The sequence below is a fragment of the Chiloscyllium punctatum genome, chromosome 49 (assembly GCF_047496795.1).
Source record: "Chiloscyllium punctatum isolate Juve2018m chromosome 49, sChiPun1.3, whole genome shotgun sequence".
NCBI lineage: Eukaryota > Metazoa > Chordata > Chondrichthyes > Orectolobiformes > Hemiscylliidae > Chiloscyllium > Chiloscyllium punctatum.
The window spans coordinates 19,144,301-19,167,095 of NC_092787.1; the positions used below are offsets into that span (position 1 = coordinate 19,144,301).

The 22,795-nt window shown below is 42.3% G+C and overlaps 1 protein-coding gene across 3 annotated transcripts in view; it reads left to right on the forward strand.

Moving 5' to 3' along the window:
• Positions 1 to 22,795, forward strand: part of LOC140469322 (hemicentin-1-like) — a 438,266-nt gene that overhangs the window by 154,191 nt on the left and 261,280 nt on the right. For all 3 annotated transcript variants that reach the window (XM_072565717.1, XM_072565718.1, XM_072565719.1), the window contains exon 22: positions 933 to 1,098. In XM_072565717.1, the coding sequence (XP_072421818.1) occupies positions 933 to 1,098 (166 nt within the window). The remainder of the gene's footprint in view (positions 1 to 932; positions 1,099 to 22,795) is intronic.

Below are 22,795 nucleotides of genomic sequence, written 5' to 3' on the forward strand. Positions count from 1 at the left end.
GTAATCCCCTTATAAATTCCCCATTACATATACATAGAAGAGAACACCGGAAAGGCAGTTCAGTGGTTGCTTGTCACAGGATCTGTTGAGATGGCTCTGAAGATTCCAAAGCTGGTCTGAGTGCTACTTCTCAATAGTCATTCTCCAGATGTTTCCATTGGTTCAAAAGAAGGATGCTAGATTACTTCTAAAAGGTTTGTGATTTATTAATTAAAAAGTTACAACTTACAGTAACTGCTGAAGGATAATTGTTGGCAGGCAGAATATCTTTGTCATAACCAATTCATTATTTGTTGCCAACAAAAGTTTTATTTGAACAAAATCTATGGATCCAGTCATCTACAAACTAAACTTACAAAAACACTTAAACAACCAGCTGTGTAAATGATGCTCCTGAGTGTCAAGTTACTTGCTTTTGAAACATTCAGCATTCCTCCAGCCATCCTTGGTTTCTAATGTGATTATTTTCTCATTTCAGTCCACAGTTAAAAATACCAAAAGAATTAAAAAATACCCTAATGCCAATCCACCTTCAATAGATCTGCTTAAGCCAGAAATTGTTTGGGCAATGGGTGACAAACCTGTCCTCAAGAAGTGGCTTAGTTATTTAATACTAATCTGTCTGAATGCTTCACATTTTATAATGTGGATTTAAGATCTAATGGTTATGGAATGTTTTTTCCAGGATTTGGAAAACCTAGTAGCTGAAGGCAGTGACTGAGCGTTAATCCAAAGATTAATTGCTTTTCCAGCACCATTTGAGAGCCAAGGGAAACAGGAATACTTCCCTCTAGATTTACCCCTTCAAGCAAATTCACAGATCAAAACAAATAGGACGAAAGAGACTGAAAGCATCAGAAGGATTTAATATTAATATAATGCTGTTATTAAATATACGTCCTGTGCTTTGATTTTTTTCTTTATGTCTGCAGCAAAACCTCAGATTGATGGAGTGAACCCAGATAATTTGGACAAACCAATTAAAATCACAGCCACAGCTGGGACAGAGGTGACACTACCCTGTGAAGTTCAGGGCTCCCCTCCTCCAATTATCAGGTGGAAGAAAGACTCGCGTCTGGTACCACTCGTATCAGCCAGGTAAACGTATCTCCACAATTTCTGAACAGTTCCAGCTCACTTGGCAACAATGTCTTCAATCAAAATGAGGTTATTAATATATATCACTAAAAGCAAGGGTCACAACACTGACCCTGGGAGCTCCAGTAAAACCTTCCTCCATTTCATAAACAATTCACTAAGCATTATTATCTATTTCCTATAATCCAACCAATTAGTATCAATGTGTTGGTATTGTTCTTTTTATTCGTTAGGCTATAATTTTGCTCATCAGTTTATTGTGTAACACTCTATTAAATGCCTTTTGGATTTCCATACACAGCAATCAATAGACTTGCCCTCATCTCTTCATTCTTCAAAAAGTACAGCAAGTCTGCTAAAAACAATTTGTCCTTATGAAATCAATGCTAACTTTTCTCAGTTTACCTGTGTTTGTCCATGTGGCTATTTCATTTAGTCCTGTGAGATATTTTTCTTGAAGTTTTCCCACCACTGAGGATAATCTGATAGGCCTGTAGTTGCTGGGCTTATTGTTATTGTCTTTTGAACAAGGGTCTACTTATAGACAGTCCTTAGGCACTGTCCTAAGTTATCATGGCCAGTGCCTCTAGAATTTCCACTCCTATTTCCTTCCATATCATTGGATGCCTCTTAATCTGTACTGGTGCCTTATTAAATTGAAGTACAGGTAGCCTATCCAATACCACTTCCTTATCAACTGTAAACCTATCTAATGTCTGTACTGCCTCCTCTTTCACCATTGCCTTGGTTGCATGATCTTCCTTGGTGAAGATTGATGCAAAGTATTAATTTAATATCTCACCTATGTGCTCTGCCTCAATGTGTAAATCTTTTTATTGATCCTTAACCAGCCTTGCACCTCCTTTTATGATTCTTCTGTACCTATAGAAGGAGTGCTGCAGGAAAATTAAGATTTGCAGCACAAAAAGGAGATTTGAGTTTCTCAGTGACCGATTCACAGTAATGTTCAGCTGAAGTCAGGGAAGGATGACCAATATCCAGAATAATACTGAACTTTATATAATGCCATGATTAATCACCTGGACACTGCTGCAGCTATTTAGTATTCACCAAAAACACGGTTAAAAAAAACTTGGAATTTTTTTTATAATTGCTATAAAAAATTGGAAGTAGAGGGATGAATTTCTCTATGTGGGATGGTTGAAAGTCAGGAAGATATCTGATAATAATTCCAGGTGTATTCTGAGTTTGAGGCAGGGGTGATTCCGAGATCAAGAATATCAACTGTTGAACAACTGGTAAACAGGCAGTCTGGGAATTACTGAAACTGAAATACACTGATGGCTGAAATGAAAATGTGTATAATTTCTCTGCTTAATTTCTTAACTTGAGCTCAAAATTCACAAAGTAAGAGGATTTCTGAATACTATTGTACCCTAGTCTGAAATGAGCTTGCAGGTTATGTGAATGTGATATACTAACTTAGACAAAAGTACACAGTAACTACATTATTAGATTTTCGGTCAAATGGAAGACATAGATCTCATGTAGTCTGATGTAAATTAGTAATATATGTAACAGAAACATTTCCAATTGCTATCATACAATGGGAGTTACATGCAGAGGTTCTACAATGATTAACAGAAACTGCAGGAGGACTATATTTTTGGTATTTCATCTACTCTTCAAGTACTCACTCGACGTTCAAATGCTAAGGCTGTCGTTTGTGAAGTACATTTCCTAAATCTGCTTTTCTACTTTTCTCCTCCTTTAAGACTTTCCTTGAAACCAAGCTCTTGACAAAGTTTTTGATCACCTATCTTAATATCTCCTTGTATGGCTTGTTGTAGAAGTTTGTTTGATCATGTTCTTGGAGAGTGTTTTACTAGATCAAAGGCATTGTATAAAGGAAGGTTGATGTTGTTATGACATATCGCTTTATTTTCCTGGTGCATGTTGACTTAAAACAATATGGTGATATAAGGTACTATCAGGAAAGGATTGCAGCTGAGTCCGTTTTTTAGATTAGATTACTTACAGTGTGGAAACAGGCCCTTCGGCCCAACAAGTCCACACCGCCCCGCCGAAGCGTAACCCACCCATACCCCTACATCTACATCTACATCTACCCCTTACCTAACACTACGGGCAATTTAGCATGGCCAATTCACCTGACCTGCACATCTTTGGAGTGTGGGAGGAAACCGGAGCACCCGGAGGAAACCCATGCAGACACGGGGAGAACGTGCAAACTCCACACAGTCAGTCGCCTGAGGTGGGAATTGAACCCGGGTCTCTGGCGCTGTGAGGCAGCAGTGCTAACCACTGTGCCACCGTGCCGCCCACCGTGCCGTTCTTAGGCACCACTTCATGACATACGTTGTCTAGGGTGACTTGAGCAAGTTATTTTTGAGATTTCTAAAGGGAGGAATAAAACGGGACTAAATTCAGAAGGGAGGGAAAATAATGAAGACAAAATAACATCTGTTGATTTTAAAATGGCTTGTTATAGTTCACATTGTTGTTCAGCAAAATGACTAGCACAAAGTTGTGTTTTACTGTAATTATAAAACATGATTTGTGGTTTTGTTAAAAGTGGGGAGAAGTTTCCTGTGTTGGCAGAGTTGAAGTGATTATGATCTATATTGTGTATAGTAGGTTGTCAAGCTTTCATTGATGCTGAAAAATGCTGTCTGATATATAATAATGGAAAAATATTTTGGCCTGGCTAAAGAGGAACAGATGTTCGAGCAGGGAATATACAGTTTCAAGCGGCTAAACAACTTGTTTAGTCTCCTGTGTTAGTTTATGTGACTTTATGGGACATTAACATGATGCGTTTGGAAATCCAAGATGGCAGCAATCCGGTAGGTCTGCCCTGCTGAGCTCTGCACCAAAACCTAGACAAAGTGGTGCATTCATCTACCCTTTCCTGCCCTTTGTGGTACAAGTCGCTGGTTTTAGATCCCCAGATATATATTTTAGTTCCAGTATTTTTTTAAAGAAGAAACAAAAAAATGACAAAGGGAAAAGGACCGTGAGGATCGCAACAAGCAGGGCACTCTCCTGCAGCAACGGACACATCCGTGGTTGCTGCATCGGCCTCCGCAAACTCCCCAGGGGACTTACCTGTGGAGCAAAACCTTGTCTCGGAGGTCGTGAAACTCTGAGAGGAGATTGATTCAGGGATGGAGGAATCCCGGACCAGGCTGGAACCGATCTCGGCCATGCTGCAGAAGCATGACCAGGGGATCCAGCATCTTGGGCAGTGCATGGTGTAGGTGGGGCAATGGACCTCAGCTTTAGTTGAGCAGGTCGACGACCTCAAATCGAGGCCGTTGGAAGAACATCAGTGAGCCCTGATGAAGGGCTTTTGCCCGAAACGTCGGTTTCGCTGCTCCTTGGATGCTACCTGAACTGCTATGCTCTTCCAACACCACTAATCCAGAATCCAGCACTATAGAGACAAGCAAATAGTGCTAGAAGCTTCCAGAGCACTGGGGAAGAATCCACAGGCTCTGATATACAAATTATTTTTTTCCAGACTTTTCTGCAGCCATGATCCATAACAGGAAGGCCTTTGAGGTAAAAAGGAGGCTGAGAGACTTGAGTATTCAGTACGCTGTAAGATACCCGACAATATTGCGTTTCAGCCATGGAGGGTCTGAATGACTCAGTGGAAAAGGCAAAGGATTTCCTGGACGCCTTAAGATAGACTAGCTGGCTGAAATAATGTGGACAATCGTGTTCCCTTTGTTTTTTTTTTCTGTAGTTTGCCTGGCTTACCTGGTTTTGTCTTTTTAATATGTGGGAGGTCTCCCTTTTTTTGTTCTGTCTCTCTCTCTCTCTCTCTCTCTCTGTCCTCTCCCTTCCTTCTCCCCTCCCATTATTCTTTTTTTTCTATCATTCCCTTTTTTGTTTTTCTCTCTCAGTACGGGATTGGGGGCGGTGGGTTGTGGGGGGAGTTCCTTTTTTTTATAACCAGGACTGCCTAGGGTCAAAGTGGGCTGAGTGCCCACTTTGAATTTTCTTGTTGTAAGACACGTGTAACTTTTTAAATCTGGTTTTGTCTGGGTTTGGGGCACGGCTTCAGCTAGAAGGAGTCATGGAGGTGTTAGTGGTTAGTATGAGCGCCCCCAGTGGGCAAGGGGGAAAGTCTCCTTTTATTTGTGTTATATGTTGGTTCATTGTAGAAGTAGTTGTTGGAAGTTTTGATTTGGTAGTTTTTGTAGTTGTATTTTCAAGTTTATATGAACTGTTTACTGTTTTCACTTGGCGCACTATAAATGGGGTTCTTCCTCCCGGGGATCACGGGCTGCTTCGGATGGCTCTGGCTAACCGCTTGTTAAAATGGTGCACCTGGAATGTTAAGGGGAGTCACTCACTGATTAAGAGAAAAAAGTTACTTTCAAGCCTTAGAAAAGAAAGGGTCGATGTGTTTCTTGCAGCAAGGCTACATCTAACCGATAAGGAGCACTTAAAGTTACAGCAAGGAAGGTTCGGCTGGGTGTTCTTTTCATCCTTTAATTCAAAAAGTAGAGGATTTTGCTCTACTCATTCAGAAGAACCATCCATTTCAGTTGTTAGACCAAATTAGGAGTGAATATGGACGGTTTCTGATCCTTAAAGCTTTAATACATGGTGAGGAATATGGGATCTTGAATGTATATTGCCCCCTGGCACACCCCCTCAAATTTTTAACGGATGCATTCTCCAGGCTGATGGCCCTTGGGGTGCATCATACAATTATAAGGAGGGACTTTAACTGGCTTATGGACCCTGAAGTGGATAGGATGCCTTGGGGTCTCGCGGGTATATTCCTGCAATCCAGGCAGCTGGTGGACCTGAACCAGGAGCTGGGTTGGTGGATGTGTGGTGATGTCTTCACCATTTCTTCTAACCCAAATAAGTGCTATACTAGGATTGTATTCATTATTTTTGCCCCATTGGCCTTTTTGAATTCAGTGCTGTCCTGCAGAATTGAGAACATAGCCACGACTTCTGGCTGCACACCCTCCCCCTTAAGGATTCTGAAGACACGGTCCGAGACGTCTTAGACCCTGGCACCCGGGAGGCAACAAACCATCCGCGAGTCTTGCCCATGTCCACAGAACCGCCTATCTGTCCCTCTAACTATAGAGTCTCCTATAACTAGCGCTCTCCTCCTCTCCCCCCTTTCCCTTCTGGGCCTCAGAGCCGGACCTCGTGCCAGAGACCCGGTCACTGCAGCTTACCCCTGCTAGGCCTTCCCCCCCAACAGTATCCAAAGCGGTATACTTATTATTGAGGGGAACGACCACAGGGGATCCCTGCACTGCCTGCTTCCTCCCCTTCCCACCTCTAACTGTTACCCAGCTACCTCTGTTCTCTGGTGTAACTATGTCCCTGTAGCTTCTATCTATCACCCTCTCAGCCTCTCGAATAATCCCCAGTTCATCCAACTCCAGCTCCAGTTCCCTAACGCGGTCTGTGAGGAGCTGGAGCTGGCTGCATTTCCTGCAGGTGAAGTCAGCAGGAGCATCGGTGGTCACCCCTACCTCAAACATCGTGCAGGAGGAACATTCCACTGCCTGTGCTGCCATAACTCTACACTTAGTCTCCAAAACAAGAACACTAAGTAGCTTACCTGTTCAGCCGACTGAGTCCCTTTTTTTTAAGTTAGAGAAGGAGGGAGAGTGGGAGACACTACACGTGTAGTGTCTCAGGTTCCTTCTCCACTCAAACTTCTTACCCTCCCAGAAGCCTCTGTTGATGACTTCTGGGTCCCCATTCCTAGTTGAAAAAAAACACAGACTGTGAAAAGAAAAACATTAATTTAAACTGGTCTCCGCTTACCTTCCGGCCTCCCTCTCTGTGTGCCCGCTGTAGCTATGGCACCAACAACATAGGTAGGAAGAGGGGTAGGGATGTCATTCAGGAGCTCAGGGAGTTAGGCTGGAAGCTAAAAGCTAGAACGGACAGAGTCGTCATCTCTGGGTTGTTGACGCTGCCATGTGACAGTGAGGCAAGGAATAGGGAGAGAGTGCAGTTGAACACGTGGCTGCAAGGATGGTGGAGGAGAGAGGGCTTCAGGTATTTGGACAATTGGACTGCATTCTGGGGAAGGTGGGACCTGTACAAGCAGGACGGGTTGCACCTGAACCAGAAGGGCACCAATATCCTAGGAGGTTGGTTTGCTAGCACTCTTTGGGGGGGGGGGTTAAGCTAATTTGGCAGGGGGAATGGGATCCAGACTTGTAGTCCAGCAAGTAGGTTAGATGTTTTTCCGGATGTCCAAGAATGTAGGGAGGCTGTGGAGAAGGTAGCACTGACAGGGAATACTTGCGGACACAGAGATGGGCTCAAGTGTGTATACTTCAATGCAAGGAGTATCAGAAATAAGGTGGGTGAACTTAAGGCGTGGATCGGAACTTGGGATTATGATATTGTGGCCATCATAGAAATGTGGATAGAAGAGGGACAGGAGTGGTTGTTGGAGGTTCCTGGTTACAGATGTTTCAGTAAGATTAGGGGAGGTGGTAAAAAAGGAGGGAGGGTGGCATTGCTAATTAGAAATGGTATAACGGCTGCAGAAAGGCAGTTTGAGGGGGATCTGCCTTTGGATGTAGTATGGGCTGAAGTCAGAAATAGGAAAGGAGCAGTCACCTTGTTGGGTGTTTACTATAGACCCCCCAATAGCAGCAGAGATGTGGAGAAACAGATTGGGAAACAGATTTTGGAAAGGTGCAGAAGCCACAGGGTAGTAGTCATGGGCGATTTCAACTTCCCAAATATTGACTGGAAACTCTTTAGATCAAGTAGATTGGACAGGGCGGTGTTTGTGCAGTGTGTCCAGGAAGCTTTTCTAACTCAGTATGTAGATTGTCCGACCAGAGGGGAGGCCATATTGGATTTGGTACTTGGTAACGAACCGGGACAAGTGATGGGCTTGTTAGTGGGTGAGCATTTTGGTGATGGTGACCACAATTCTGTGACTTTCACCTTGGTTATGGAGAGAGATAGGTGCGTGCAACAGGGCAGGTTTTACATTTGGGGGAAGGGTAAATACGATGCTGTAAGACAGGAACTGAGGAGCATCAATTGGGAGCACAGGCTGTCAGGGAAAGATGTCGATGAAATGAGGAACTTTTTCAAGGAACAGATAGGACGTGTCCTTGATATGTATGTACCTGTCAGGCAGGAAAGAGTTGGTCATGTGGGGGAACCTTGGTTGACGAGGAAGGATGAATGTCTTGTAAGGAGGAAGAAGGAGGCTTACATAAGGTTGAGGAAACAAGGTTCAGACAGAGTGTTGGAGGGATACAGGATAGCCAGGAGGGAGCTGAAGAAAGGGATTAGGAGAGCTAAGAGAGGGCATGAAAAATCTAGGATTATGTGGGAAGCAAGAGAGGAAATAGCAGAACCGTTGGCAATGATCTTTTCGTCTTCACTGTCAATGTGGGTTGTGCCCCTGTTCGAAAAAGGGAATAGGGATAACCCCGGGAATTACAGGCCAGTTAGTCTTACTTCGGTGGTAGGCAAAGTAATGGAAAGAGTACTGAGGGATAGGATTTATGAGTATCTGGAAAGACACTGCTTGATTAGGGACAGCCAGCACAGATTTGTGAGGGGTAGGTCTTGCCTTACAAGTCTTATTGAATTCTTTCAGGAGGTGACCAAGCATGTGGATGAGGGTAGAGCAGTGGATGTAGTGTACATGAATTTTAGTAAGGCATTTGATAAGGTTCCCCATGGTAGGCTTATGTGGAAAGTCAGGAGGCATGGGATAGTGGGAAGTTTGGCCAGTTAGATAGAGAACTAGCTAACTGGTCAAAGTCAGAGAGTGGTGGTAGATGGTAAACATTCATCCTGGAGCCCAGTTACAAGTGGAGTTCCGCAGGGATCAGTTCTGGGTCCTCTGCTGTTTGTAATTTTTATTAATGACTTGGAAGAGGGAGTTGAAGGGTGGGTCAGTAAATTTGCAGATGATACGAAGATTGGTGGAGTTGTGGATAGTGAGGAGGGCTGTTGTCGGCTGCAAAGGGACTTTGATACGATGCAGAGCTGGGCTGAGGAGTGGCAGATGGAGTTCAACCCCGTCAAGTGTGAGGTTGTCCATTTTGAAAGGACAAATAAGAATGCGGAATACAGGGTTAATGGTAGGGTTCTTAGTAAGGTGGAGGAGCAGAGGGATCTTGGGGTCTATGTTCATAGATCTTTGAAAGTTGCCACTCAGGTGGATAGAGCTTGTAAGAAGGCCTATGGTGTATTAGCATTCATTAGCAGAGGGATTGAATTCAAGAGTCGTGAGGTGATGTTGCAGCTGTACAGGACCTTGATAAGGCCACATTTGGAGTACTGTGTGCAGTTCTGGTTGCCTCACTTTAGGAAAGATGTGGAAGCTTTGGAGAGGGTGCAGAGGAGATTTACCAGGATGTTGCCTGGAATGGACAATAGGTCATACGAGGATAGGTTGAGAGTGCTAGGCCTTTTCTCATTAGAACGGCGAAGGATGAGGGGTGACTTGATAGAGGTTTATAAGATGATCAGGGGAATAGATAGAGTAGACAGTCAGAGACTTTTTCCCCGGGTACAACAGAGTGTTACAAGGGGACATAGATTTAAGGTGAAGGGTGGAAGGTATAAGGGGGATGCCAGGGGTAGGTTCTTTACCCAGAGAGTGATGGGGGCATGGAATGTGCTGCCTGTGGGAGTGGCAGATTCAAATCATTGGTGACCTTTAAGCAACAATTGGATAGGTACATGGATAGTTGCTTAAGCTAGGACAAATGTTTGGCACAACATCGTGGGCTGAAGGGCCTGTTCTGTGCTGTATTATTCTATGTTCTATGTTCATTTCTGATCATGCAGCAGTGTACATGGAGGTCAAGGCCGGTGGTGATGGGACAGGCTTGCTGCATTGGTGCTCAGATCCTTTCCTCCTAAAGGATAGCAAGTTTATTGAGTATTTTTCACTGGAATTAAAAATTATTTGGGACATTAGTTCGGTACAGCCAGTAATCCGTCGGTGGTCTGGGAGACTGCCAAGGCCTATGCAAGAGATTTGATCATTTCTTACTCGGTGACTTGGAAGTAGTAGCAGCGTATGGTCGAGGCCCAGCAGAATGCAGCTGAGACAGCATATTTTGACAGACAGTCTGTAACTAAATTGCAGCAGATTAGAGCCCTCAGGTCTACTCTGAATGTTGTGCTCACTCAGACAGCAAAGAGGGAAATTTCCTTTATGAAACAGAGGTTATTCAAGTATGGTGATAAATTGGGTAGGTATTTGGTGTACTTGGCCAGAAAGAAACGTGCCTCCCCAGTCTATTAGAATGTGCTGGTACTATCACCTGCGATCCCGAAAAGATTAATGCAGCATTCAGGAAATTCTACTCTGGTTTTTACCGGTCGGAAGGCTGTGAGGACAGATAGGCGAAGATGGTGTCCTTTTTAAGACCTTGGACCTCCCAGGTCTAACTTTAGAGCAGGTGTCTCTTTTGAATGCCCCTTTGATAACCCAAGAGATACAGGAGGTGCTGAGGCAGCTCCAGAGTGGTAAAGCGCCTGGCCCAGACAGATTTCGCAGCGGGTTTTATAGGGAGTTTATAGACATGCTAGCCGGGCCAATGTTGGATATGTACAATTATTTGTACTGTCAGGACTGCCTCCCACCCTGTCTGAGAGAAGCAAATATTTCTCTTATTCTCAAGAGAGGGGAAAGCCCCAGAAGATTGTACATCGTATAGGCCCATATTGTTATTAAACGTGAACTTTAAAATTTTGTCGAAAATGCTTGTATTGAGGCTGGAGAAGGTCTTGCCCTTCATCATGAGGAAGGACCACACAGGTTTTATTAGGGTTCGCAATTGAATAATTTTATATTTTTGTCAAAAAATTCAATATCTTCTTCTCAATAAAAATATATATTAAGGAAAAGCATGATGCTTCTGTGAGTTGGATTTTATTGTAATAATCAACAACTATTCTTTAATCATTATTACAGTGAATTTTGTGCTTGGTAAAGTCCAAGATTTTTGTTGTAGGAAATAAAACATTGTCCCATTCTAATGACATAGTATCACCAACTGAGATTGCCAGTTTAATGACAAATAAGGCACGAAACACATGACAGTCACCTAATTTTGTGAAACATTGCTACATACATGCATAACCCTCCACACTGCAATGTTTAAACCTGCATTGTTCTGAGCACAGCATGTTTAGATTTAATTAAGGAGAATACCCTTTCAGAATGCTGTGACCTGTAATAATGTGACACTAACTTTAGCTTGGATTTACAGAGTTCTAGATTGATAAGGCCAGACTTATTTTGCTAACCTCCTCTCCATTACAGAACTTCAAAACTTTATTTCCCATGATTGCTTAGTCCCGTCTTACAGGTTAGACAACTCCAGCCAGAATATTATGAATTAATTTGCCCATGTGCCCCACAATACCCAAACAGTCATAGAGTCATAGAGGTGTACAGCATGGAAACAGACCCTTTGGTCCAACCCAGCCATGCTGACCAGATATCCCAATCTCGTCCCACCTGCCAACACCTGGCTCATATCCCTCCAAACCCTTCCTATTCATATACCCATCCAGATGCCTTTTTAAATGTTACAATTGTACCAGCCTCCACCACTTTCTCTGGCAGCCCATTCCAAACATGCACTACCCTCTGCGTGAAAATGTTGCCTCTTAGGTCTCTTTTATATCTTGCCCCTCACCCTAAGCTTATGCCCTCTTGTTCTGGACTCCCCCACCCCTTGTCTATTTACCCTATCCGTGCTCCTCATGATTTTATTAATCTCTCTCAGGTGAGCCCTCAGCCTCCGATGCTCAAGGGAAAACAACACTAGCCTATTCAACCTCTCCCTACAGCTCAAATCCTCCAACCCTGGCAACATCCTTGTAAATTTTTTCTGAACCCTTTCAAGTTTCACAACATCCTACCAATAGGAAGGAGACCAGAATTGCATGCAATATTCCAACAGTGGCCTAACCAATGTCCTGTACAACCACAACATCACCTCCCAACTCCTGTACTCAATACACTGCCCAATAAAGGAAAGCATACCAAGTGCCTTCTTCACTATCCTATCTACCTGCGACTCTACTTTCAAGGAGCTATGAACCTGTTCATCAACACTCCCTAGGACCTTACCATTAAGTGTACAAGTCTTGCTAAGATTTGCTTTCCCAAAATGCTGCACATACAATGTGTTTGCCACATTTGTTGCTGGTACAAAGTGCACCTATGAAATTGAGGTAGCTCACTGCTGGTCTACAAGATGTGCTCTCTCTAGACTAAGGGCTGCTTAGTAGTAAGGCAAGCTGCCTATTTTGTGGCTGCATTAATTGATAAGGCAAGGCAGGGGTGTTGTGAGCGTGCAGGTACCCACTAAATTAACAAGTCCTAAGAGATCAAGAGAGTATCCCTGAAATGCAGTCTAGTCCAGTCTCAGTATGCCTGTCAGTAAAGTATCCACACTGGAGTTGGTCATTGCTAGTTGTTGGTGCACTCAGTAATGAACATCTATATTTCCAAAGCACTCTTACCATGCATGGAGGTGCTAAGATAGTCGTGCTGAATGATAATGTCCATGCATGATAGGCATTTCAATCTTGAGCTTGTTGGTTGTATGCTAGCCTGCAGTTTGTTGATAGGCAATGTTGATGTGGTGAGGTAAATACCACTCTCGTCTCCTTCCTGAGTTTTCCTGATGTCTGTCTAGCTTGTTTGACAAGCCTTGGTAAGATGGGCTTAGCAAGTATTAAGCCCCCTCAATTGTCATTATGCTGATGGATACTAAGACTTTCACCATCCTACTTGTGAAAAGCATAAAAAGTGGAGGAAGATTAACTCAACATCAAGTTGGACGTTGTGGGACAACCTCTCTGATTTTTCTCTGCCCGTAGCCCATGTCGCTCAGACCCCTCTAAGATTCTGCCTTAGATCACGGTTCCTTCACTGTCACTGGGTTAAAATTCTAGGATGTTCTCCCTAACAGGACTGCAGTAATTCAAAAAAGCAGCTCACATCCACCTTCTCAAGGGCAATTAGGGATGGACAGTATCTGCTGGCTTAGGCCTCCATGCTCAAAATGCACAAACAAATAAAAAACACCCAAAGATGAAGTGGGTGATTATTAACAGAATCTAAAGTCCATGAGCTCAGGAAGTTCTTACACTGAACCATACTTTCTGACAATATGCTGTTTCTCTCATTGTTGATTGAAGTACTGCACTGGGTGATGACATTCACTTAATGGACGATGTGGGAGACTATGTTTGAAATGCAACTTATGACGCAAATTATCATAACAGCTGCTACATGGATTTGACAGTAAAATTGAAGGCAGATTAATGCTTTGAGAATTTTGGGCTTGGCTGTGGTTGTTCTCATTTGTTAGTATTCTATAGGTTTATTGTTCGGCATCAAGCTTGGCGAACACTCCACCCAAACCTCCCCCCCCCACCCCCAATCCCTTAATCATTAGGTTCCTGGGCTGCTGGCCTTGTCTTGAGATTGCTTTTGTAATCAGCCAATTTTTGCATCTGCTGAGCATTTTTAGTAAGAAATGCAGTGGGGGCAGATGGAAGTTACCAATCAATTCAACAAAACAGTGGAAAACATTGCAAAATGAGTGATATAATCTTGGACAAACATCTAACAGTACAGCAAACCAGAAGTGGACAGCGTACTTGGAACCCTTTGCACGGGGCACCAAAATGGTTTTAAGAAGCCTTGAAATAGTATTCTAAAGCAAAAGGATGCTATACACAGATCTTGCTGTACAGAAAGGTACTTTTCACCTCCACTGAGTCATCCCAGTACGTATGCTTAATGTGACCCTTCTCCCACACCTCTTCACTTCAACTATCAGTGTAGTCCTTCTCCCTTGTGTTTATTTCACTTCAATTTAGATGCATCCATGCTATTTGAAATAGCATTTTTCCACATTCTAGCAACGCTACATTCACAACTGCTTTCACATTGCAACTGTCTCTGGCTAGAGGTAGCGTCTCTAGAATTCCCTATTCAGTTGCGGAGGAACTAACTTATATTTATGAGCTCTGGTTTTGGTCTCCCCCACTTGACTATATTTGTGTAATTTACTTACCAGCAGAGGTTACAAGAAATACTTCAGACTGGATGTCATAGCATGATGACATGGTGAAATCAGACTCATTGTTTTTAAATTGATGATCCTAGCCAACTTGAACCACCACAGATCCAAGGCATGTGCAAACTGGGTCAGATAAGGCTGTGTCATCAGTCTTCTTCACTTTCCTTTCCAGTTTCCATCCCATGTCTGTTAGTCTTCCCACTGGAATGGAGCTTCTTAACAGGACTTAGTAAAATGTTCAACCTGCCTCGCTTTCAATTCAGAACTAAGACCTCTCCAACATTTGTTGTCGAGCAGCAGCATCCAGAAGACATTTGTAGATATTCAGCCCACTCGTGTTCTCTTTTTGTTAAGTCTCTTCTTGTTTCAAGTTTCCCTGACGCTTTACAGGTGTAACATTACATGAGCTTTACACAGGTCTTTGTCAGACAGTCACTGAATGAGAGCATTGCTGGCTACGGCAGCATTTATTGCCCATACCTAATTGCCCAGAAGGCAGTTAAAACTCAATCACATTGCTGTGGGTCTGAAGTCATGTGTAGGCCAGACCAGTCAAGATGGCCGTTTCCTTCCCCAAAGGACATGAATGAACCAGATGGTTTTGTTTTTCTGACAGTTTACAACAATTTAACGGTCATCGTTAGACCTTAATTTCAGATGGCTATTCAATTCAAATTCCAGCATCATAGTGGAATTCAAACCTGGGGCCCCAGCCCATGACCTATGTCTCTGAATTAACAGTCCAGTGACAATACCACTAGGCCCTCAATTTATAGCTACAGCTTTTTATAGCAATTTTAGTTTTAAAAAACAAATCGGAATTAAGAGGATTCTGCTCCATCAGAATTCTGCTCCATCATCATAACTGAAGTGGTTACCAGGAGAGCAAGGGAAACACTGCAACAAGTTCCTCGAAAATCTCCCTGAAAAAAATACAATGGTCCCATCAATTTATAGCAAACAATAGCCCAAGATCACCCAAACTGGAAAAGAATTATCTGCAAAGGTGCCAGCTGTTCTGAGCATCTCTGATGGAGATACTCAGGTGGAGACCAGGTTCGAACAATGAAAGGACCAGGTGGGAATGTATGCGTACCAACTACGTCCTTCAGCAAACAGCATCAACCTCACTTATGGCAGGGTATGCAGATCCATTATTGGTCTGTTTAGGCGGCACGGTGGCACAGTGGTTAGCACTGCTGCCTCACAGCACCAGAGACCCGGGTTCAATTCCAGCCTCGGGCGACTGTCTGTGTAGAGTTTGCACGTTCTCCCCGTGTCTGCGTGGGTTTCCTCTGGGTTTGCTCCGGTTTCCTCCCACAGTCCAAAGATGTGCCGGTCAGGTGAATCGGCCGTGCTAAATTGCCCGTAGTGTTAGGTAAGGGGTAAATGTAGGGGTATGGGTGGGTTGCGCTTCGGCGGGGCGGTGTGGACTTGTTGGGCTGAAGGGCCTGTTTCCACACTGTAAGTAATCTAATCTAGTCATCTCAGGACCCACAAATAATGTCAATTCTGAAGGATTCCCTAAAAGAAGAGAAAAATTGATTTTCCAAATGTTTTCACTTCTCTCCCTTACTTTCTGGCCAATGCTAATGCAGGCAATTCTCTAGTAATTTACAGATATACTCATTTCTTCAAGTGGAAGCCTTGACACAGTCCTCAGTTCCATAGATTATAGATCTTATACTGAGACACCACTGCCCCAAACTGACCCGATCAAAGTCTTTGGTGGCAGAGGGTGTTCACTTAATTGAATTAATGCCAGAGAACTCCACAAAATGTAGCTTTGATTGGTGAGTCAAGGCATGGGTAGAGATTGGACTAGAAGGATATGCCTCAAATGATGGTGTCATGGTTTTGTCACTGGACTGGTAATCCAGAGATCCAGACTAAAATAAAAGCAAAAGAAACACTCAACTTCTTTTATTTCTGAAGAAGAGTCATTTCAGACTCAAAACCTTAACTCTGTATCTCTCACTCAAAGCAGATAATCTGGTCATTATCTCATGATTATTGTGAAACCTTTTGTTTGTGTAAGTTGGCTGTGTCTATTTAAGAAAGAAGGACAAAAAATCATTTGAAGGTGCCTTCCATAATCTCATAATGCTCCAATTTTCAGTCACTGAAGTACTTTTGAAATGTAATCAGTGTTGAAATGTACAAAATCCAACAGTCAATCTAAAAACATGATGTGGAGATGCTGGTGTGGGACTGGGGTGGACAAAGCTAAAAATCATATAACATCAGGTTATAGTCCAACTGGTTTATTTGGAACTGGTTTATTCATCAGCTACCTGATGAAGGAGCAGCACTCCAAAAGCTAGTACTTCCAAATAAACCTGTTGGACTATAACCTGATGTTGTGCGATTTTAACTTAATCTAAAAACAGCAAGCTCCCACAAACAGCAACTGATAATGACCAGTCAAATCTGCTTTTGTGAAGGAATAATATCAGTCACCACCAAGACTCTTCTGCCCTTCTTTGAAATAGTACCATGCATCTTTTATATTAATCTGAGAGGGTGGATTTACATTTCACCTGAAAAATGACTAGTACAAAAGTTAACCCAAAGAAAATTTAGCAACAAGCTGAACATTATTGTTACCTATTGCCCACAATTTGTGACTTGTTGCCTAAATGAACCAAGCTACAGAGCTGTTTAACATTATGGGTCTATTGAGGCATGTTTATACACCCAATTCCTTCTAGGGTGTATTTGTTATGGGAAACAGCACGACAAGACTTCTTCTGAGCACAGTTTATACAATTAAATCACTGTCATATTGCAAAGAATTGGTTTTCATTTGCTTACAGACAGCAAGCAGAGGAAACTATGCCCTATTGTGGGGTAAGTGCCCATTACAGATACTCATCAGCATGGTGGAAGCCCTATTGTAAACAGGATGTAGGAACAAATTACTGCAGATGCTGGAATCTGGACTGAAGACAAAACATGCTGGAGATCACAGTAGGTCCAGTAGCATCCATGGAGAAAGAGCAAAATAAAGTTTCAAGTCTAGGTGTCTCTTCATCAGAGTTAATGTGAAGTGTGGATGGGGCGGCATTTATGCAATAGTGGTGGGGGAGTGGTGGGGAAGAAAGAGTGTTGATAGTGCAGATTAATTGATCAAAATTTGAGAATGGCAGAACAATGGTGTGTCTAACTGCCAGACTGGAAAGAACAGGCAGTCCCATTGGGAGAGGGGACAGAGGACAGAGAATGTTACAAGTAAAGCTAAAAGAAAAGGAAGGAATGGGAGTGGGTTCACAGTCTGAAGGTGTTGAACTCAGAGTTAAGGCCAAAAGGTTGTAACATGCCTAGTCTGAGGATGAGATGTTGTTCCTCCAGTTTGCTCTGTGATTTGCTGGAGCATTGCAGCATGCCAAGGATATACAAGTGGGTATGTGAGCTGTAGGAAGATTGTGGTCATGCTTGCAAAGGGCCAGAAGTGTTCTGCAAAGCTGACACCCAGACTGTGTTTAGTTTCTCAAATGTAGAATTGGCCACATTGGATACGGCTAATCCAGTCTGCCAGATTGAAGGAGGTACAGGTGAAATGCTGCTTCCCCTGGAAAGACTGGAAATGTCTCTTCACAGGCCAAATGCGCCAAATAATTGCATTGAAAGCATAACCCAAACTGAATGTTAATATGAATTTTGAATGTTATTCATAATGCAGTAAAGAAACATATACATATTAAGGAAACATGAGAGTATTGGACGAGAAAGCCCTCTTCTAACCAGGCTTATATTGCCCTGTTCCTTCCACACATATTTTATTTTCTACCTGAATCTTGCCATGAAGAGCAACTTGAACAAAATGCGATCTACTCATAAGTGGTCAGGAGTTTTGAAGGTTTGTGATTTTTGAGAAGATTTGTAGCTCAGGTTCAGGTTCAGGTTGTAAGTTTGCTCGCTAAGCTGGTAAGTTTGTTTTCAGATATTTCGTCACCATGCTAGGTAACATCAGTGAGCCTCTGTTGAAGCCTGGTGTTCTGTCCCCTCTCTGTTTCTGTATCTAGGTATCTTAAGGTGCATGATATCATTTCCAGTTTTTTTCTCAGAGGTTAGTAAATGGGATCCAAATCGATGTGTTTATTTATGGAGTTCCGGTTTGAATGCCATGCCTCTAGGAATCCCTGTGCGTGTCTCTGTTTAGCCTGTCCTAGGATGGATGTGTTGTCATATACAAAATACCATGCAAGGACTATAACAAACGCTACATCAGACAGACAGGCAGAAAACTAGCCACCAGGATACACAAACACAACTAGCCACCAAAAGACATGACCAACTATCACTAGTATCCTTTCAGACAGATGAAGAAGGACCCCACTTCAACTGGGTCAACACATCCATCCTAGGGCAGGCTAAACTAAGATACAAGGCAAAAGTGAGGACTGCAGATGCTGGAGATCAGAGTCAAGATTAGAGTGGTGCTTGAGAAGCACAGCAGGTCAGGCAGCATCAGAGGAGCAAGAAAATCGATGTTTTGGGCAAAACCCCTTCATCAGGAATGAGCTACACAGGAATTCCTAAACACCTGGCGTTCAAACCAGAACTCAATCAATAAACACTTTTATTTGGATTCCATTTACCAACCTCTGAGAAAAGGAACCAGAAATTATATCACCAACTTTAAGAGGCCAAGATACATAAATAGAAAGTGGGGCGGAACACCAGTGCTTCAGCAGAGGCTCACTGATGATGTTACCTAACATGGTGATGAAACATCAGAAAACAAACCTGCCAGCCCAATGAGCAAACTTACGACCTGCTAATTGCCTGCTCTGTTCTGAGTTGTCAATGTTGAACTGTTGGGAATGAGGTGTAGGATTGTAAGATTGCTGAAATACTTATTTGTGCATCTATCACCTCTAGGCTTGACTGTTTTGAAGAACTGGTAACCACCATTTTACGCTCTGTAAACTTGAGGTCACCCAAAACCTTGCTCTCTATGTCATAAATCCTATTAACTCCCATTCTCCTCTCATCCCTGAGCTCACTAACCTACATTGGCTCCTCATCAAAGAATGTCTTAATTTTAAAATTCTTATCCTTGTTTTCATATCCAAGACATCATCATCTTTGTAACCAAATCCAGCCCCACAACCATCAGTGATATTTACACTTCATTAATACTTGTACGCCCCAGATTTAATTGCTCAACCACTGCTGCCCTTGCTTTCAGTTGTCTTGGCTTCAAATTGTGCAATTCCTTCCCTAAGATTCTCCATTCTCTATCTCACTCTGTTCCTTTCAAACATTAAATCTACATTTCTGACCACTTTTGGTACCACAGTATCATATTTTCTTTTAAAACCTTCTCATGAAGAGCTTTGAGACAATTTTTTATTTTAATTATCTTATAAATATATTACTGTTGTGTTTGTCTACCATTATAGCTCACTTTGGTGTCTCTTTGAAATCATGAGTGAGCCTTGAAACCAGATGCCTTGATTGTTTTGGAGATCATTACCCCAAGTTGTCAATGCTGATATTTTAAGTGAGCATGTATAGTTATGTAGTTGACTGTCTATTTAATTGCTCTTTCAGAAGACATTATATCTTGAACTTATGTAAGGATGCGAGCGTATCCTGACTTGTCCAGACAAGATATCAGAAAGATAGTGCCTTGTCTATTCCTAGAGTTGACTTGGTTCCATAGACAAATGGGTTTTGATGAAGTCATCAGATTTTCAGAATATACCTGGTATGCTTCTCTGGGAAAGGAAAAGGACTAATATTCTATCTGGCTGCATTGAGTTTCCTTTCTGCAACAAACAGATGCAGATATGCTTGTTGTTCACCTTCTGGTTGATTAGATCATTGTGGATGAGACAATATCTGTTGTGGTCTCAGCTGTCCGCAATCTAACCATTAAATATGATCACTCTAATTTTTCTTTTTGTCCTTTGCCAGTTTGGGTTTAAGCTTTGGCTTTCCATGTGAAACTTTACAAAAGAAAAATAAAATGCTGTTCTGGTTGAATTACAGGACCTTGGCATTTCTAACCATCAATGTTTAAAAGCTATTTTGCTGATTTCCCAAATTTTGCGTATGGTTCAAAGTTCATGAGCAAAAGTATACCAAGCTAATCAAGATTTGAAATGTTAGTAAACAGAGGTGACAGTTTTGGTATGCCTGACAGTCATGAGTTGGTTATTGGTTTTGTCAGTAGTGTTATAAGATTGTACAACATCCTTATCACATGATCTCATTCTCCTGCCCTAACTATTCTGCATTTCTCTTCCAAATATCTCTATGCTTCCCTTTCTAAAGCTAACGTGGATGTTGCTTTGTCCACAGTTTATGATGGTGCATCACATGTCTCAACATAGCATCACAGAATGATACATCACAACATCAGGCTGGACCACGCTGATGTTCATTCTGGACACAAGCATCCTCCCACCTCTCTTGCCTGAACCCTTTGTCTTCAATAATTTCTGAGTCATACAGAAGTTGAAACATTACCAAAGAGTGATATTGGGTGTGCAGAGTGCTGTGGCTGGTAAATGAGTCCAGCACACTGCGGTGAAGAATATGTTCCGTTGATCAATTGCAGTGGGCAGCGCACCAAATATGCAAAACCAGCCGATATTTGCAACCCTCAGAACAGTATGTATGCACTAGATATGATTTTGCTATTGGAAATCATTTATTAAATAATCTGGATTCTACCAAGAATTAAATTAGAAACAAATTTAAGATTATCACAGTTGGGCTCACACTATGATGTTCTTGAATGTGCGGAAAGCTACATCAATTAATACACAGGACCTTGTTTTATATCGGCAAAAGTAATTTGTACATACAATGTGTTTTTTTCATGGAAATAAGGGGTCAAGGAGATTGCCAATCTCTATTTCAGCTTTTTGAGGTTTAACAGAAGCATAACTACTGCTTATTGGGAAATAAATCTCATAGCAGCACCTTGACCAATCAGTGTCTGCTTGTTTGGTCTGAGAATTAAAATTGACGATGATTGTTCTTGCTGCATCTCCATGCCAGTCAGCACCCTCTTCTCATGAGGTATAAATTGATTTCCCTTTTCTCAAGCCAGATTTTTGCATTCTAATCCTAATGAGTGCAAGAAAAAAAGCATTAACTTCTTGCCTCCTTTTTTGTAATGTTTGAAAGAGGACATACTTTGGAGGTTTTTGATTAATTGACTGAATTCAAATTCCACCAGCTTCCATTATGGGACGTGAACCTGTGTCTATATGACATTTGCCTGAGCCTCTGGATTTTCTTGTCAAATGAGGTTGCTAGAGAGAGATTGACAATCCTCAAAGCAGGAAAACCAGTCAGTCTGGATGGAATGTTACTGAGGGAATTGAGGGTGGAATTCCCAGCCCTCCTCTCTACTCCATTATTGAAAACCTTATATTTTTCCCTTTTTATTACTGATGCAATGACTGCTAGGAATAGTTTTTTAATGTAATTTATGTCATGTCAGTACCTACTAATTTTGATTAACTCGATTGGGTCGTATCGTATTCTTAATTCTTTGCATGAAAAAAATATCTCTAGTTTTTTTGTCAGGCTAAAATCTAAGTCTAATCCTTGCTTTTGTTTTAAGCTCAGTAGTATGAATCCAGGCCACAACCTAAGCACAGAACCCTAGGTGTGTCCTGTTCTGCTCGTGGGCTGTGTGTTATTGCTGCTGTCGCACAATCCTAGCAAATTCACATGAGGTTAAAAATCCATTTTTCCAGTCAGATTTGGTTGGAAGCCAATGTTTTCCAGTAACTTGATAATGTCACAGCTGGTCCCATCTGTCCGAATCAGGCAGTGAGAATATTGCTAAGTGTGTAAATCAAATCAGACACACCTCTTAATGACTGTTGGCATTTTTAGGTTTGTTGATCTGTTCTTCAAAATGGTGAGAGTTTTCATTATTAATCATTAAATCACTAATATTATTTACATACAGAACATTACAAGAAGGTGTGACTTTTCCTCAGAACTGTTGAGCACCTTATTAATTTGACTCAAATGTTTCTATTTGTTAATGCATTGAGGATGCATACGACAACACGCAGTTTAGCTAAAATAACTACACAGACCCTGCATCCTGTTAACAAGTCATCGTTTATGTGCGCAGTACATGGCCTCTGACCAGCCAGCTCAGAGCCAGTCCCTAGAATGGGGAGACTTTTCTGAATCTCCTGTTCATGTCTGTTAGCCAGGACTCCCTGATTGTTAACCTGGGCCAATCTCAGTCAAGGATCTCATAGCCAATGAGGGTTCACCTTGCCCTTGTTCCAATCTCTACATCCTTCTTCTTTGCACCTGTTCTTTTTCTTGTAGCTTCTTCTGGGAAATTTTCACCCCAGATCTGGTTCTTTTGACTGTAGCCTGTCACTTGGGCCTAGGGCATCTCGAGAGAGTTTCCTCCTCATCCTCAGGTGGTAACAGTATTGAGGCTGCATCCATCTTGCACTCTGAGGTTTCTTGAACACTAGATGGAGGGGGGGGGGGGGGGGGGGGAACCTACGGTTTCTGACGTCTAATCTGAGGGGCCAGGCACATATTGTTCCTGCTCTGTGTGCATAATAGCGACTTTATGTGATTTATATGTTTGTTTAGGACAGCCTCACCTACTTGAA